The following is an 18,595-nucleotide window of genomic DNA, read 5'->3' on the forward strand; positions in this document are numbered from 1 at the left end:
GAAAGATTTAAATATATATGTGCAAAAACAAGTTATACATATGGGGCAGAAGTGAATCAACTGTAAGACTTCAATTAATTACTTTATTTCTTTCTTTACATTAAAAAATTACAAGGGTTTGAAAAGCCAAGTAAACCTGATTTCACACACGCACACACTTGCTAAGTCACAGAGTTCATCCGTTTGAAGTGATAGTTTCTGATTCTCATCAGGATATTTTATTAAACAATATACACATTGAGAGCCTCATGACAAAGCCAGACATTATTTTTTTTTTCCCAGCATTTAAGATGTGCAACTGAATATGCAAAGATTCTCGTGGAACTTCTGCCTTCCCCTTCACTTGTGTGAGATACAGCTTTGTTCAACTGGCTGCAGTTTCAATGGCTGTGTCCACCCAGTGCCCACTCTCCAGACTTACACACCATCTCCCCCAAGCAAACTGAACGTACTGCACAGTATTGCACAGTTCTGTTTGCAGGGTGGTTGGTAAGAAAGGGACCCTTTGGTAAGTTTACTCACACAATAGTATGAAACCTGATGAAATGAGAGGCCACGGACAGCTAGAAATGGAGAAGCAGGTCACTGAAGAAAGGAAGCACAACCCCTGTGGTAAGTAAACTTACTGGCATAAGATTCTCCAGCACACTGAACTGCTTGAAGTGGGACAGATCATCAGTGCAACTTGCAAAGCAAAAGCAAGAACAGGACAATTTTAAGGCAAGTCCCAGAACAGGGAGCAAATTACTTTCTAGGCACGATTTCAAGCTCTGCATCAAGGCTCCTGTTTTATCCTTTGTATCGTCAGTAACTTCTAGAAGGAAAAAAAGAGTTTTAATTGTTCAAGAATCCACCTGCAGTTAAATTTCATTACTGGCAATTTGCATTTCATTACTTGCAGGCTTACAAACGTTTCTGAGCACTACTGTTGTTTGTCAGGCCCACATAAAGCAGTTCTAGATCTAGACTGTTCTCTTCTCTTGAAAGCAATTTTGGATGGAAGATGGTAAAATTGAAATTAATCCCTTTTATTGCAGATTTTTCTACTTTGAAGACATGTTGTACTTGAGAAAGAGGCAAGCTGTGTCAGCACTAAAGGAACCTCCCTCATTCTTCCCATTTCTCTGCTCATGGGACCATTTTGCTCATGGGACCATGAATTAACAGTGTTCCCCTCATGAATAATCCAAACAATGAAAAAAAGGAGCAGAACAAGACCTTACAAAGACGACTGCTCTCAGTAGATTGATGCCAATCTGCAGTATTTTTCATTTTAACAGTCACTGGCCCCAGTTATACCTGCTCAGAGGACAAGATACAAACCTCAGAACACCTACATACATAAGTTCCTCTAGAATCAATGCACAAGGATTGAAGATGCATATCTGAGGGCAGAATTCTGCTCTCAGCTGTTAAGTGTCATTTACTGAAGACTCAGAACTTACCTAAATGCCACACGAGATTAATACTGCCAAACACAAGACATGCTGTGAGCCTGGGAAGACATTTGGCAGGGGTGTAATAGTGCCTCTGACATGTTATGCTGTCGTGTGCACAAGTCCCTTGAATCACTTGCATATGAAGAATGTGTGTCTGAGGTGGGACACAAAAGTATAGCTCCATTTATTAGGACAAGCTGAAATATAAATCAAAACTGAACAAACCACTATTCCCTGAAAACTGGATTTAGAAGGCTGGGTCTCATTTGAGATCACCTTTCACCAGAATGCTTCTCCTTACGATTGACAACTGCACTTAAGTATATAATTTTTATAAAAACACACTGGTAATTCCCCAAACATTTATCAAATAAAAAGGGTTTAACAAAAAAAAGCATAATTAATCTCAAAAAATAAATTACAGTAGCATGACAACATTTGGCTTCTTTAGTGTGACCACGTGCTTTTTTTTCTATGTTATCTTGCTGTTAAGACCATTACAGATCCAGTTTGTGTCTCTGAAAGTTAATGAGATGTCTGTGACGATAAACGTATAAAACTCTGCTTGCTACAAGCAAATGTCTGGTATCAGTTTCACCTGGTCACAGATTATATGTAGACAGCCTTTTCTGGCCCCAAATAAATATTATATAGTATTCTTGCAAGTTCCAGCATAACTAGACTCAAACAGAAAATTCAGGTCCTCCTTTCTTCGATCTCAGTAGGATTTGTCTGATCCTAAATCCTGCAAAAGGATTAATCCACAGGAGTGAAGGCTGACCCCCAAAAACAGATTTCATTCCTTCCCATCGCAGCCTCCGCTCCCACGTTGGCTTTTCACTCTTCAGTCTTTCAATCTCCTGTATGCAAACAGATGTGCAGTGACACACTGTCCAAAGTCTACAAGTCATTACTCAAACTGATGATTTCACATTCTTTTAATTTATAGAGAGCTCACTGGTGTCTTACTGATATTTATTTAGCACAAACAAAATGTGAAAAGCTGATTCAACCCTGCAGGTAGACAGAAAAAGACTTACAAATTATTTCTACCTTTTCTCCCAGCCCTCCAAACTGAAAGACAAAATGGGCAGAAAAGCTGATGCTAAAGTTAGAAGATCTGCACACAATACACCTCCACCAAACGTTCTTTACTCTTTTAATGGCATCAAGTAGTGAGGCTCCCAAGAAGATGCTCATATTGTAATTACTGAAGCTAGGCTTACTCTCCCCAAATGCATTTTGTTTTCTTAATTTCCCACTAATGAAAGCCAGATATTTACTGATTTGTTTTTCATTTTGTAACACACGAAGGCCTTTAATACAGGAGTATTCTTCAAACAGCCCCAGATGAGAAAAGTCTAAATAGCCACAATGTTCAAATTCCTTATGTTTCGAGTCAATTATCTGGCATCAAATATCCTCTCAAGGCCTGAAAACTGCAAATCACAGGCCAAGGGGATCAAATGCCCAAACGATGGTTATATTTGAACAAAATATATCAAAGTAGAGAAGCAATGTGAAGAATTAAAACAAAACAGCTGAGGAAAGCAGTCATTTCTCCTGACATTTCAGGAGTTTCTGAAGGTTGAAAAGTCCAAACTGATGTCAGAAGTTGTGCAACATACAAAATTGAAAACCTAACTATAAAACTTATGTCAGAAAAGGAAACAATGCAAGAACATCTGCTAGAAAGCATAAATCAAAGTAGTTTCTCAATTTTATGAGTGAGACTAAAAATTGCGATTCATTTCAGATTTCAGGTTTTGTACAAAATGAGAGTTCTCCTTCATGTAAATCAGATTATATCTAACCACATCTTTCTAGAAGAATTGTTACTGGACACAAAAATAGCAATCTTTACCGTTTCATCATTGCATATGGAGTGGATTTGGGTGCCAAACATGACTGCAGTGAAAGTGAGAAACAGAAAACCCTCAAGGCACAAGAAGATCATCAGGATCACAGTTACAGGTGGAGAGAAGTCACTGCATTCTGTGAAAACAACACATTTAATTATGAAAAAGAATACATCTACAGAGCATGTTCATAGTAAGTTATCTCCTCTTCAATAAACAGCAATAAAAGCTGTTGGATTCTCGAAACATGTCACAATTGTAAGAAACTTAACAGGCATGAGAACATCTTTTAGACCTCACAGAAAAAGGCTAAAGTCTCATAACATGTCACACAAGGGATTGAAGTAAGTGGAAGTGATGACTTTTCCTTAGTAACTTAGTGAAAGTTAAGTGTTTGCTTACCAGTCCACTGCCCTCGGACACAGGAGAAAAACTGAAACCCACACAGTATGAGCGCATGAGCTGAAATTAGGGCTATATACATCTGGAAATGAGAGAGAGTGCTTACTTTTGACTGCTGCCAGGTAGTAAACCAGACACTGTTTTCAGCCAGCCTTTACCACTCCACAGCAAATACACTTTCCTATTTCCAATTTTAGTTCAATGCAATGATGGACAAACAAACTCTAAGTTTGAATCTAAAAACATGGGCAACGGTGAATGTTTATGAAGATTAGCTCCATCACTCACACCACAATTTCAATATCAAATCATTGCTATGTAAAACAGCAAAATTGGGATGACTTAAAATAACAGCACTTTACAAAACAAGTTGACATGAATATGGACAGAAAATACCTGGAGAATAACTTGGATGGGTGGAAAAAAGGAACAAACAAACAAAAAAAAATCACAAAGTAATTTTGCCCTTAAGCCATTACTCTCTACAAACACAATCAAAATAGTAACACTGAATGTAGATTCGTACCAAAATCAAGCTGCTGTTGATTTTCCCTTACCGTAAACAAAACAAAAAATCTCTGATTCTTCTCCCCCACACAGTTATTCACCCAAGGGCAGTGGTGATCCATCTTTCGAATACATCGTTTGCAAATGCTAGGGGAAAGAAAACAAGACTTTAGTTGAGAAACCAGAGCTTGTGCTTTAAAAGAGAAATAAGTGTTCACGGTGGCCAGGAGAAAATGCACTGAAATGAATTTTCGTGATGAACTGAAAAATGAGAAAGTCAAATATTTCAAAAGTTCATTTTACATCTGGCCAACAGCACCAAAGGGCTCAATTCTCTTGTATCCCAATGCCCATCTACAGACAAATACAGAACAGCTGAAAACGTGTTGAACTTCTTCCCTAGATCAATAGCTTAAGATAGGCACAGACTCAGAGTGCTTCACATTTTCCTGCAAAACACTCACAATGTTACTCATTTTCATTTCAGCAAATATCGAGCTCAATAAGCCTCCCAAATTCAGGCACTATTATTCAAAACACGTGCTTAGTTATGCATAGTGTCTATGAATGCTTCAGCAACAAGCCACAGAATAAAGTCAGATTACTATTAGAGTGGAGAAGGTTGGAAAAAAAAGCAGCTTTCCCATGCACAAAGTAATTTTTAAATCACTGCATATAGATGACTACAAAGTTATTGAGGAAGAAGCAGAACACACTTCCACGGTGGTAACAGGAACGGATCCCAAATCTCACACAGTCCCTCTGAAGTTCCCTTTGCTCTGAGCTGCCACGACCCACCCCTACATTCCCACTGCTTCTTGTCTTATCCATGACAACTCCTTTGATGAAAATCACTGTTCAAACAGTGCCATTCTCACACAAGAACACTACCATAAGGAAACACAGCTCAGAAGAAAACAGGTGTGATTCATGACAAGATGTTCAGAAGGCTCTGCAAAAGATTCTCCTTCCAGAGCAAGAGCCTTTATGTTCAGCCTCCTGTTAATTCTTGAGCTGTGAGGGAAAGACGAGCTAATGTTCATCACCATGACCATGCAAGTCTTCTCCCAGAACACAGAAAATACTCTGCCACTCTAAGACTGTTAAGGTGAAGGACTGAGTAAAATTATATCTGGATTCAAATCACGGCAACCAAAGGATGGGAAGTGGGCAGGAATCACTTTTGCTCATTCAGTATTTCTCACAAGCCTACTCAGCTCCCCCAAGACATCAGATGCTTGGAACCCCGCCTTCATTTCTAATTTAACACCGCCATTCAACAAATGCTTCCTGCCATCAAACTGCGATGCTGAAAGCAGTGGCACAGCTTTCCTCCCACCCCAGCCATTTGTATGCTGTTACTTCCCTGGTCCCAGCACTGACATACATGCAGCAAGAGTTTGGGGAAACCGCCCCATTCACTGCAATCTGGGTCGTTTCACTGTGCATGAACCCTGATGCCTGCATGAGAGCGAAAGGAGAAGCATGGCATTAAGAAGCTGCAGACAAAGGAAAGTCTTCTCCAGCCTGCTGAATGCACTCAGGCAATTGCAGATGCAATTACAGTTTCGAATGCCAAGGATAATGTTCAGGAAGACACAGCTAGAAGCTTAACAGAAATTGGCCTGGATAACAGAAATTCACAGAAAAGCTGAAGCAACCACCTCAGTGACTTGATTCTGAGTATCAGCTCTCCACACAGAAAAGCAGGCACTCAGAACAGGGTGGAAATAACAACAGCTGTGCTTCTGCAGAAACAATACAGCATTCACTCAGCATAACCTCCTCCTTATGCTGAAAGTGTTAACTGCTCAGTAAAATCTTGGTTTCAAGTGTTTTATGGAGGCCAGATATCCAAGTTGTAAACAGAGGTTTCTTGTTTGTTTTCCCATCACTAACAGTACTATGAAATTATTTTTCTTCCTCAAAAGAACTTCTGCAGCGTTGCACAACAATTTTCATAACTACATCATAAGAGCCTCTTCTGTTAACAATTTACTACTCAAAATCCGCACTGTGGCTTTGAGTGCAACTGTTTCTCAATAGGAACTGACTGCAATCTGCATTTTCAACTCTCTTTTACCAGCAAGTTGCCAATTTGACTACTTGGGACAAGACCATCTTCTTAATATTCTCAGAAGGGTTTGTAAGTCAATAAGAAGCTGGCAGTATAATCAAACCAACTTCTTTGTTTCCTATTTGGAACACTTTTGCAGTGCTAAATCTATGGCAAAGAAGCAGATTCTAATAGGGGTTTTCCAGCCCATTTACCTGTCCATACAACATATATTAAACATTCAGAAAACTGCAGGAAAACAACACCCAACTCTTTGTTTTCTACTTATGACAAGTCAACAAACTTCTAGTAGCACTGTATGACCAACACAAAGACAGACAGTTAAACTAGTTTCCAACTGCTGAGAAAAGCGTAACAGCAGGCTCACAAAACACTTTCAGGTTCAACTTTTCCCTTTCAGAATGCAGAACATCTCACAAAGGATCTTACCAAAGCATAGAGAAGTAAAAGAGAAAATAAAATAAAATCACAAAGTCACACAATCATAGAACAATATGGGTTGGAAGGGACAATTTCTACTAGACCAGCCTGCCCATGTAGAACACTAATTATTCCATCAGCATTGCCTCATCTGGGATCCCAGGCTACTGGAACAGCCAACATTGCTGTGTCTGAAGGAGGACGCCCAGATGTAACCCAGCAGCTCTACAGCTTCATCTGTAACCCCCACGGCTGTTGATCTACCATTCAAGCAGTGCCTGTGCAGAGTTTCACAACTGCATGGGCTCTGGGCTCCTCAATTCTCCAGCTTCTTTGTTCATATGTAGATTTCAACATAAAATGTCTTCATTTTCCAAATTAGAAAATCCTACAGGGATTGAAGATGTGGGAAACACTTAACAGAGATACCTGTAAAGTCTGTAGGAGCCAGCCTAAATCTGCCACGAGCAAATTAACAAGATCCAACCTACACTCAGCAGAGCCTCTGGGTATCCCTTTGCTGCATCCCACGAACACAACACAACCTGAACAGATGGCACAAAGCTGTTCTGGCTCTCCATAGGATAACAGTTTATATTCTAGCACAAGAAAGCAGCTGCATTGCTTCCACCCCCAAGCCTGCCCAGCTAACAGCACAGCTGTGTTCATGTAACGCTCTGCTGGAGCTAATACTGCCAGCCAGAATCAAACTCACTGCACATGAAGCCATGCCTGGTGTCTGCATCCATGCCACAACTAACCTGAAACAAAGAGAAATCAACCGAAAGATAATTCTATACAAGGCTATTTATATATGACACTTTTCCCCTCACATTCCAGATACAAAAACCCACTCACATCTGAGATGAGAGCAAGATTTCAGTGCCAAAGCAGAGTATTTATAATGGAAATAGCTTTTCAGCTGTAACTTTCACAAAGAAATGCGACACACAGTGAGACACTTAATTTAGAAACCACACATTTACAGAACATGTAAAGTGTCCTGACAAGACTTCTGTTCTTTTGAAGGCTACTAGCTCAGAAACTTAATATGCCACAGAATTCAATACATATACTCTTCGCACCTAGAAAGAGACACCAGAAACATTTACATATTTATGTGAGCCCTAATTATGCAGGCCTATCTATTCAACTTGCACAATAAATATCAGAAATGCACATTTATACTGCCTGAAAATTCAGAAGACTGAGAGTTGATCAACAACGTGCATATTTATTATCCCATGTATAGCCCTGTAAGTTCAAACTGACATCACTTTGATCGTAATTAAAATGAGTCTTCAACAAACAGAAACACATTTAACTGACTATTCATAAAACTTTGAGAAAATAAGGAACCAATTTAGATGTAACCGCAAGTGAAGCACTACAAAATGTAACAGTATTTTCTTGATTTAAGATTGAAGGAGTCACTTATTTCATTAGTTTCTATCTGAAAATTCCTTGAGATTCTTGCCTTTGTCCCCCATTACTAACATGTGGCACAATAATTAGAATGATGCAAAGGAAAACAGATTTTAACAGCAAAGGAAAACAGATTTTAACAGCATCTCTTGCTTCCTTCCCCTCATCCACGCTCACGCTACAGTATAAGACACTCTGCAATGGATAAGTCTATGAAAACTTTCTTGAATATCAAAAATATCTGTGGGGAAAAACTGACATATAAATCAGGAAGACATACCATGAATAACTGCTTTAAAAAATAAACCAAACCAGGGCATACCTGCAATGGTGTGCACGTTCAGGTTTGATGCTACAGCACTTCGGACATTTGTAGATCACTTCTCCTGGTTTTAGTTGCAAATTATCCATGTACTCTTTAGTGGCATTTCCTTTGGGTACAGCCCCCTGAAATCATTTCAATTAAAACAGAAAAAGCTGCTTAAATGGTATGAAAGTGTTTAATAATACATTTTACAGACTCCATACCAGTAATCTCAGGATAATTGCTGAAATAAATTCATTTACTTGAAGTTAATCTGCCATAAGCCAGAGCCACTTCAAATCAGCAAGCTACCAATGCATGACCTCAAGATCTATTTCATTTCAGCAAGACACAGCTATAGCCAAGTACTGGCATACTCCTGCCAGAATCTGTTGTTGCTTAAATAGAATGATGAGGAGGACACACCAATACATGCAGATGTGGGCACTACAGGTATAGTATTTGCTTACGAGTTACTCCAAGTTTGGCACTAAAAAGAAATATGCTTTCACATAAACGTGACATTCTATTGTTAAAGTCAGCATAAAGTCAGCAACTACTTGAAAGCTTTTATTTCAACTCTCCAGTTCCAAGCTTTTGCTACCCATTCCATGTAAACAAGTTTTTTCCCTTGACACCCAAGCTTTTAGCTTGCACACCTCCAGCATAACCACCATCAGCTTCTCCATTTTGTACCCAGCATTTCCTTCTGCCTGTTGCTCCTGTGAAAGACCTCCATGGCAGACCGCTGAAAGAACCAATTCAGAAGCAAAACAAACCACCAGGAAAAGAAACCATGTTTCAATTGATTAGTTTTTTAAATTGTTCATCAAAATGCTCCATTTGCAGCTGTTCTGACACAAAAGGCAATGATGAACTGTGAGGAACTGGCAGGATTGCTTCTTCCAGTAACAGTATCAGAGGCAACGGACAACAATCTTGCATTTATGCTGTTTGAGAGACAGTTCAAGTCCTGCCCCAGATAAGCAGTGCTAAATGGTGCTTTAAACTTGAACCAGCTGGTCTTTGAAGAGGCACAAACTTCTTAAAGACCATCCTGTATTGCTGAAGTGTTTTTTTTTTTGCAATATATATTACCTTAAACATTCACATTTAACGTATGATAGCACTTCACAGTAAAAATGGAGAACTATCTCAAAGACAGATGTTACTCCTGGATGCACAAATTTATCTTGTTCCAGGTGACTCTATGCTTATAAAACATCTCACAAATTCACCTACTCATCTGTACCTAACCACAGCATCTTCAGATCATTCCCTTAACATTCTGATGACAAAAACCACTCTACTTATGTATTTTCCACGCTCAGACTGTTGCTAACTCCTTACAATTAAAAAAAAATACAGCTATGACAGTATGTTGTAATTCACATAAGTTTAGAAGTGATATATTCCTATTTCCTTCAATCTTCTATCACACAGTCATGTCTTCCATGCTAAGAAAGGGGAGGAGAGGAGTGAATAAGAAAAAAGAGAGTGACTCATCTCTGTTGCAGTGAGAGCAACACAGGTCTAGAAAGAGACACAGTTTTACCAGTGCATATTTTGAAGTAACCTGTCTTTAAACTTTATTAGCTGTCAGTCTGCAGAGGTCATAATATTTTAATCAACTATTCCATTTTTCCCTTATTCCATTCCTCCCCTCATCTCTCTTCCAACAGATGTGTTTCCTAGAAGTAACAGATCTAAGCACAAATGAACAATTTAATCTCTTGAATTCCTAAACTAAAAGTCCTAAAAGTGAATAGTTTTAGGACCTCTCACAGCTACTGTCACAACAGCAGGGAGGTTAAACTCACACTTTCCTTCCACTGACTCTAAATATCTACAAGAGGTAATGCATGAATGATGAGTATGTGACTGAGGTTTTTCAGCATGCCTACCTCTGAACTTCCTCCACTTGCCATAAATGGAAGACATATTTCAACTGGTACAGTAAGATGTAACTACACTTTTTATAAAGCTATGAAAATAAATCTAGAGAAAAAAAAAAAGGGGGGGAAAAAAAAAAGACTGAGGATTTACCAGCTTCTTCACAACGGGTTAATATTTAACAAATGAACTGTACTTCTCATGAGCCTACCTCTGCCTTATAATGTGTCTTATACTGCCTGCAGCTCAAGGCAAAGCTTATTTGTGGTTTCATTCACATAAAAACAGGCAAAGCGTAGTTATAGTCCCTCCAACTCGAGGAGTTTGGGCCTAACATTATTTTTTCCCTAGTAAGAGGGAACAAATACCAAATTTCTCTGCTGCTGATGAGTGATACGAAAAAATACTCCAACACCAAGGAGCAATTGCATACTTACTGGATCGGTTAGCATGGTTCTCAGATGTGATGACAAAGCTAGCACTGCCAAGCAGTTAAAGAGAACACCGTTGATCACAGAGTACCAAAAGTCTTTGGAAGGCAGCAGCATGACAAAAGTCACTACGAAGTCTGCATAGACAACCAGAAGCCACGTCATTATAGCACAGACCATACCACAGCCATCTCGGATGAACCAAACCCTCTCTGCCATGTCGGCCTCTGAGGAAGAGGAATCATAGCTGTCATTTTCAGCAAGAAGTGGGTGGTGCTCAACATCACGGAATCTGTGCCCCGATGACTGCATGGTTCTCTGGACTTGCCCTGCAGGAAGCAAAGATACCATTATTACACATCAGGAAACCAGAAATGGGGGTGCTCTCCTTTTCCATTTCTGTAAAATAAAACACATTCAGCTTCAAAACAATGAATGGGATTGCATGATCAAAACTTAACAGTTCTATGACTGCATAAGGATGAAATGTTTCTATGAGACACTAATTTGCAAAGTTTCAGCAATAATTTTGTAAGCTACTTCATTAGTGTTCTAATTCTGTAACTTATTTTTATCATGCTAATTTGATGCTTGATAAATGGATTTCAGAACAACCTTAATTCCACCTTGCTATGCCTGTAAACTACTCATCTCTTTCTGTTAAAAATGTAACCTCTTTCTTTTAGCCCTAACCATTCCAAATGGCAAACTCTTCATCAGATTACAGTCTATGTCTCTCAGAAAATTACTAACTATGACATTTGCCTTCAGAGCTTTTGTACTGCTTCATAACTTCAGAGAAAAGTAGAATAGAAATACCAGTGCTCCAGAACACCGTTAACAAAAAGCAGAGCAAGTTCGAAAGCAACTAAATTTGTGGACAGAAGTGCAATTGTATTTAAAATTTAAAAAACCAACAAGAAAACACCCACAAAAGCATGACCACACAACAAAAATGCAACCAAAAAAAAATAAATCAGATTGGATAACTGAGAAAAGCATCTCAGATCAGACCAGACCTAAGGGAAACAAATGGCAGCAGTTAAATTAGCACAGCAATGGATTGCACAAACCAGATTTTCAAAGAACACATTTATTAATTTAATTTCATCAGAATGCTTTTAAGGCTTTGTTGTTGTTCCAATGTGAAACAAAAACAAGATTCAAAACTGTATCAGATTTCATGAAAACAGTTATTTTTCAAACATCTCTAGGCAGCAAAAACACACAATGGCAGCACAGAAGTGCTGTCAACAACCAGAGACAAATTAAAGCTTAAACATTAAGATTGGGCTCTTACCTTGAAGTATACTGTGCTCCAAAAATTATATTGATTCATGCTATTAAAGCCCATATCAAAGAAAGCTGTGAAAGCATTATATTGATTGGTGACAGCTATGAAGAAGTCTCAGGTTTTTCTCTGTTATAAAGGCAGTCTATATGAGGCTTTGGGTTATATCCCAAGACTCTGAATATAGCCTCAAAGGGTGAAAGCAACCAGCACCAAGTGAAAAGTCTCACACTGGAGACAGTTTTCAAATGAAGCTCTATGTTTTAAGAACCTTCAAAAATCTCACAGTCCCATCTACCAGGAATCATGAATGATAAACACATTCTGCTTAACAAATCCTTCTGGCCCTTAATCTCTAATGGTTAGAAAAAGGCAGGAATCATCTCAAAGACCAGAAATGAAAGCAGTATACGCAGATTACAGTGCAGAGATTCCAAAGCAACATTTAAAATAGGTGCTCCTCCAAGATCTCTTTGCTGCATAGATGTTTCCAATTATTTGAAAGGAGTCAATGAAGCAAAACAATCAAGCTTCCAGTTCTGAAACTTCAAACAGAACACAAATTTGGAATTCCATCCAGAGAGGATGCAGTATCTCCGAGTAGAAATGTGCAATTATTTTTCAATCAAGGCAAGTTTTCAGCTGCTCAGACCAACAAGTTATCACCATAAATCAGGACATCAAGATTCTGAAAAGAAATAAGTCAGTACTGCATACTCCCTGACATATGTGGATTTTAGCTTAATTCTGCAAACAACTACTCCAGCACGCAAACAGAATGGCATGAGATTGCTATCTTCAATTTGTTTAATTGTTTAAAAAACACCCAAAGCATTTTTAACACAACAGGAAAAATCGAAATTAAAAAACAAACAAAAAAAAATAATCACATACCTCACAATTGTTCTGTATGTTATTCTGACATCATGTCCTTCCTTTGGGCTACACTAGGATATTCATAGTCATATCTGATGAAATCTGAAAAGACACCACCACAAAACTGATTAGTAAATCACTTTTGCTTTATCAGGAAAACGTTAAATAGAAACAATGTACCACCATAGGAGTGTGCTGCATGTAATTTCAGCAAGCAAACTTCTGACCAAAAGGGATAAAAGCCTTTTAGACTTTCTAAGTTACCATAAAGATCACTCTAAAAACCTCTAGACAGTGTTTCAATTAACACTGCATCCACTTTGTTCTGTAATTCTAACATAAGCTAGGAGCAAATGTTTTCAAACTAATCATTAATCCAAACAGGGCCAATTTAAAATAAAGAAACTACTCTTTCCAGAATCTGTAGATAAAAGAAAATGCTCCACAATTCTGCCAATGGAAACATAGCACTTAGAAAGTTCTGAAATTTCAAATATATTATGTTATTACAATGCAGAAGTCAGTATAAGAACTCAAACGCTAACACGAGCTGTTCTAATCACGTCTTGTTTCACAATACAAATGTTTCACCAACTTTAATCATGTTCCTTCCTTTTCACTGGGATGTAACAAGCTGAAGACAGACTGTGTGAAGCGAGAGCACTTCTTCTAAACAGCCTAGAAGTTTCATAACCATTTTCATAATGAATGGGAACACATTTTATTTAGAAAATCAGGTACTTCAAAGCTTGAAAGGCTTCCATTCTGGAAATGTCTTCCAGTATCTGAAGGGAGCATGTAACAGGAAGGGGAATGGCTGTTTATAAGGGTGGGCAGTGACAGGACAAGGGGGAATGGTCTTAAACTGAGACAGGGGAGGTTTAGGTTGGATATTAGGAGGAAGTTTTTCACTCAGAGGGTGGTGAGGCACTGGAACAGGTTGCCCAAGGAGGCTGTGGATGCCCCATCCCTGCAGGCATTCAAGGCCAGGCTGGATGTGGCTCCGGGCAGCCTGGGCTGCTGGTTGGTGACCCTGCTCATAGCAGGGGGTTGGAACTGGATGAACATTGTGGTCCTTTTCAACCCAAGCCATTCTATGAATCACCACATGGCATTTGGAACAAGGGAAGTTATACCAAGACAGACTTCCTCTGGAAACGAGAAGACTCGTGCCTTATTTAAACAAAATTGTATCATCTATAGAAGCCTAAAAGGTAATGAATATTCTTCTTAATGCACGTATAACTGAGCAAAGCTACTGAATTCTGTTTTGCTTTATGAATAACCTTTTATACACTTGTTAAACAAGGTTTCACAATGTTGTGAAAACTAGGATCATTAAGTTGTCACTGATGTGGCATTTTGAGGAAGTAGGAGCTCACAAAGCAAAGAAAGGCTGAGTACATCACGTTAGTTTGCAGCATCACCCACCCATTCCCTGAGTTGAAGATGACAAGCAATAGAAGAAGACATGTTAAGCCTCTGCAGGTAAAATATTGAAGTCAGAGGAATCATCTGAAATTATGAACAGAGAACTCAATGACAAGACAGGGACAGGATTCATTTGGTCAGTTCCCAAATCCTCACTGCAGCTGTGTGTGATATGTCAGTGTTTCTTGCAGCATCTCCTGTTCTTGCTTTACGTGGAAGTGCCATCACAGTTCAGCTTTTGCAAGAACAAAAGATACAGTTGTTTTTATGTGACTCCTCCCTCCCTGGCTATCTTTGCTACTCCTCTATAGCTGCCTGCCCCATTACTCCCTTTCTTGGTCCCTTCAAGGAAAGAAGGATCAACAGTTGAAAAGCACTGACACCTTATCAAGCCCCATGCATGCATCGCCAAGACACTCACAGCTTTCCTGTAGGTGGCTGATTTATTCACTGCACTGTTTGTCCCTATCAACTGTGTCTGTCCCCCATTACACTCTGTCTCTGTGGAACAGCTGAAGTACAAACATCCAGGACAAAGCAAAATGCTTTAAACCTAATATTTTCAAACAAGGGTTTTTAATTTGGCCTTTTTCATGTATCTGGCACTGGAAGATAACATTGGATCATTCAACATTTCATGCAAAACGTAATCCCTTTACACAGGTGATTGTATTAAATCTAATCTAATGCAGTTCCACTGTTAGGTGTTATTTGAAATTCTCAGGTTAAGTATGTCTTATCTGACCTACATCTCACCGTTAACTAAATGCAGGCACAAACAGCAGGCACTTTATTGGAATAAAAGGGTATTAAGAAGTGACAAGCAGGCTGCTTAGAAAGCAAGGGGAAATATGAAGAAAAACTGAAGTTATGATAAAAAGTCAAAACCAGTGGATAGATGGTCTTGTAAAATGACTGTGCCTGAAATGTGTTCCAGTGGGGCTAAAGACGAGCCACTGCAACAGCAAATCTCCTATCTGTAGGCTTACTGGAATAAGGTTATCATGGGCTTCAGAAAGATGAATGACATCATACTACCATTGCATTGGGAAGCCCCTCAGCTGTCCAAGAAATAAGAAAAAAGGGCACTCTGAAGTCAACTCCAGTCCTTTCTCATTGTTATTTTTTTTTTGAAGGAAGTTCTTTATTGGTCTAGAAATAATAAAAAAAAAAACCACAAACAACTTCTTTCACTGATATACAGATAAGAATTGATATGCAGGTCTAAAATCCATCAGCTGTCAGAACTCAAATATTTTGGGGTCACTTTATAGCTGCACAGCTCTTTAAATTCCTCCTATTTCAGTGACAGTGCAGTAGAGAGAACTCTTTTCCTTCAGCTTTGCTGACTAAATGCTGGTAAGTCAGAAGTTGTAGGGATGCTATCAGGTACCACACACTTACATAAGCAGCGCTTACATAGGATCGATTCAAATCCTGCATAGGAAACACAGCGTTGGTGGCAAATCAAAAACACAGAATGGCAGTTTAAACATTAACTTCAAAAACTGCAAAATTTAAAAGCACACCAAATGGGCAACCGTACCATTGTGCCCATTATCACAGGAAATTCGGACCATTTGTTGCTGATAGACATCCACCAGATAACCACTAAACATACCCATGCCCAATCTGGGAGACTAGCTTTTCATTGCAGATGCATGCAATCCAAACTAAAAAGCCATTTAATAAGTAAACTATGGCTTGTTTTGACTTCTCTCAGCAACTGAACTAGCAAACAACCTCAGAACAAACAAATAAAACTGCTCTAGTAACTCCATCAAGCAGTAACTGTATGGAAAACACTTTCCTCAGCCCAAGCAACAGTCCTACTACACATCAACTCTGAATCAGTCCAACAACCATCAACTACAACCCCAATTCTGTCCTGTCCCCTCAGAGACAAAGCCGACCATCTCTCTAAAATCCTTCTTTTACATGCTTTATACCATATTTGTCTCATGAATGCCTTGTTTATGCTTTGCTGCCCTTTCTTGTACTAAACAACATATCCTCTACTACAGGCACAAGCTGACAATTTACAGTGGAAACATACAACAAATGTGATGCTGTTTGCATGCAGAGCTGGCAACAAATTCAAGAGATGATCCTCATTAAGTATGTATTTAACAGTGAAGTTTAAAGCCACTTCTCCTTATGCATGTCTTATACAGCAAGTATAAGGACACAAAAAAAACAGTGGAGGTTTCCGTTTTCAGCTCTGAAAAGGCAACGTGCTTCTCAGAAATAAAAGGGGAACACAGAAGCAACAAAAGCACATGTATGGATGTTTTACTGGGAAGCCAATCATCGAATTACTCTTTACAAACATCCCCAAAACCCAGAAATGTGAATTCCGTGCAACACAAGTTATGCAAAATACAAGAAAAACCCTGGAAGCCTTCAGAACATGCATCTATATATTAATTAAAGCCCTTTGCTCATCAGCAATGAATCTGATTAGAGCTGCGATATTGTCACTTTCCCATGCGCACCAAAAATCTGAGCAACACCTGAGATGCTCAGCAAGGTGTCTTTTCTTTTTGAAAACAGCTTTTTTCCTTTATAGATGTGGAAGAGGAAGAGAATACATTTCACAAGACTTAAGTGCTCAGCAAAGAAATACAGCAACCAATTTACCATGAGTTCATTGGCCTACAAGAGCAAGGACAAAACACTTCTGGACTCAAGAACAACCCCTGTCCTTCACCCAAGGACGGACACAAGCACAATTCACATGAGTAATGGCCAACCTTTATAGCTTACCTACTTTGGAGCAGAGCCACAAACTCAAATTGAGATTAGACACTAGAAAACTTAAACAACTACCAACAACTACCAGCATTGTTGCGTGGAAGCTGGAAGCTCTGCTCTTTTGTCAATGACAAACGGATGTCACTTTCTACTTGAGAGCACAATTTTTTTTGTTGCAACCTTTCCATTTGTCAAATTATGCAATAACCTTACATTCATCTGAAGACAGTTTGCATATCGCCATCGCTGACTGTGCTGCAATCTCAGGCTAGCAATACAGTTTTCCACCAGTTATATCCCTATCCAAATGTGATTTTCCCTTCAAGGTTCCAAGCAACGTCACAGATCAGAGCTGAAATATTTCCACTGGCAATTATCAGTATGGATTAAGAGTGTTAAAACCTTTTTTTTTTTTTCCATATCAGATAAAAACAAACTGTTCAAACCATTCTTTGGCCTTTTGACCACTGCAGCATGCAAAACATTTGCTCTCCTAGAATTCTATGCCCTCATCAAAGGCATAATCAGGAAATTCGCGAGGAAAACACGGCACAAAATGTATTAATTTAGAGCAAAAGCGAGTGGATTTTAAAGAGACAGAAATTGCTATCAGTCTTTTAGCCCCAAGGAGCTCATTGAATTCAACCCAATTACGTCTTCGCAGCGTAATTCAGCACCAGATCCTCTCCCAAAGCTCTCAGGACTTTCACAGCTCTCGGTCTCACCCCGCCTCGTCCATCGCCCGAGCCCCGCTTGGTACCCCGACGGGAACCGGTCCCCCGACGGCTGAGAAGGAGAGAGAAGGAGAGCACCGGGGATGCATTTACCTCAGGGCGGCGGCCCTGCTGCCCTCGGAGCCGTGATTGGCGCCGTGCCGGCGGCGCGTTGGGCCGAGCCGGGGCCGAGCCCCCCCCCCGCCGGGCCACCGCGGGCGCCACCGTGCCCCTCCGCCGCGCGCTCCGCGGAGCCCAGCGCTCCCGGAAGTGGGCAGGGTAGCGCCGCAGGAGGCGGAAGTCGAGTGCCCCTCACTGCGCAGACGCGGCGGCAGGCAGAGCTCGCCGCTGGGATCAATGCGCATGCGCTGAAGACAGGCGGGTGCGTGTTGCGCGCAGAACGCATGCGCACAGCGCAAGTCAGCTCGTCCTTGGCGCCGGCTGTGGGATGGGCGGGTAGTGCGCATGTGTTGGTGATGGAGCGCCTGGGGGAGCGGTGGGCTGCCTGATAGGCAGGAGGAGATGCGCTTCGTCCTGTTGTTGAAACAAGACATTTTCCTTCCCGATGTCTGAAAAAAGAGTTGTTTGTGTCTGAAGACGATATCTCTGAAACGATATCTCTGCGGTGTCGAAGGTTGCAGAGCGAAGATGCACAAGGCAACTCAGGGAGAGAAGCCTGAGCTGCTGTGCTCCTATGGCCCTGAGACACCCGGGCACAGCTCTGCCACAGCCTGCTAACCTGCCACTGCCTCCCCAGCCCCAGGCAGCTGGGC

General features: G+C 40.2%; 1 protein-coding gene across 1 annotated transcript; it reads right to left on the minus strand.

The window, feature by feature from the left end:
- Positions 1-63: 63 nt before the first annotated feature.
- ZDHHC7 (zinc finger DHHC-type palmitoyltransferase 7) lies at positions 64-18,017 on the minus strand. The gene is made up of 8 exons (XM_042821810.1): positions 17,937-18,017; positions 12,943-13,026; positions 10,764-11,086; positions 8,452-8,576; positions 4,258-4,354; positions 3,701-3,782; positions 3,304-3,434; positions 64-2,299 (listed from the first exon to the last, which is right to left on the minus strand). The coding sequence occupies exons 3-8, from the start codon at positions 11,067-11,069 to the stop codon at positions 2,123-2,125; spliced, it is 918 nt and encodes a 305-aa protein (XP_042677744.1). The 5' UTR covers positions 11,070-11,086; positions 12,943-13,026; positions 17,937-18,017; the 3' UTR covers positions 64-2,122.
- Positions 18,018-18,595: the final 578 nt, after the last annotated feature.

This window comes from Centrocercus urophasianus, unplaced genomic scaffold (assembly GCF_019232065.1).
Source record: "Centrocercus urophasianus isolate 14NV4802_14NV808 unplaced genomic scaffold, USGS_Curo_1.0 seq_2, whole genome shotgun sequence".
NCBI classification, from domain to species: Eukaryota; Metazoa; Chordata; class Aves; order Galliformes; family Phasianidae; genus Centrocercus; species Centrocercus urophasianus.

What these genes read in the sequence shown, in the direction of transcription:
- ZDHHC7 (XM_042821810.1), bottom strand. Translation starts at nt 11,069, where the DNA reads ATGCAGTCATCGGGGCACAGATTCCGTGATGTTGAGCACCACCCACTT. An exon ending in GAACCATGCTAACCGATCCA is followed by an intron (nt 8,577 to 10,763) that starts GTAAGTATGCAA and finishes AAATGATTTCAG; the next exon opens with GGGGCTGTACCCAAAGGAAA. An exon ending in TGTCCGAGGGCAGTGGACTG is followed by an intron (nt 3,435 to 3,700) that starts GTAAGCAAACAC and finishes TTGTTTTCACAG; the next exon opens with AATGCAGTGACTTCTCTCCA.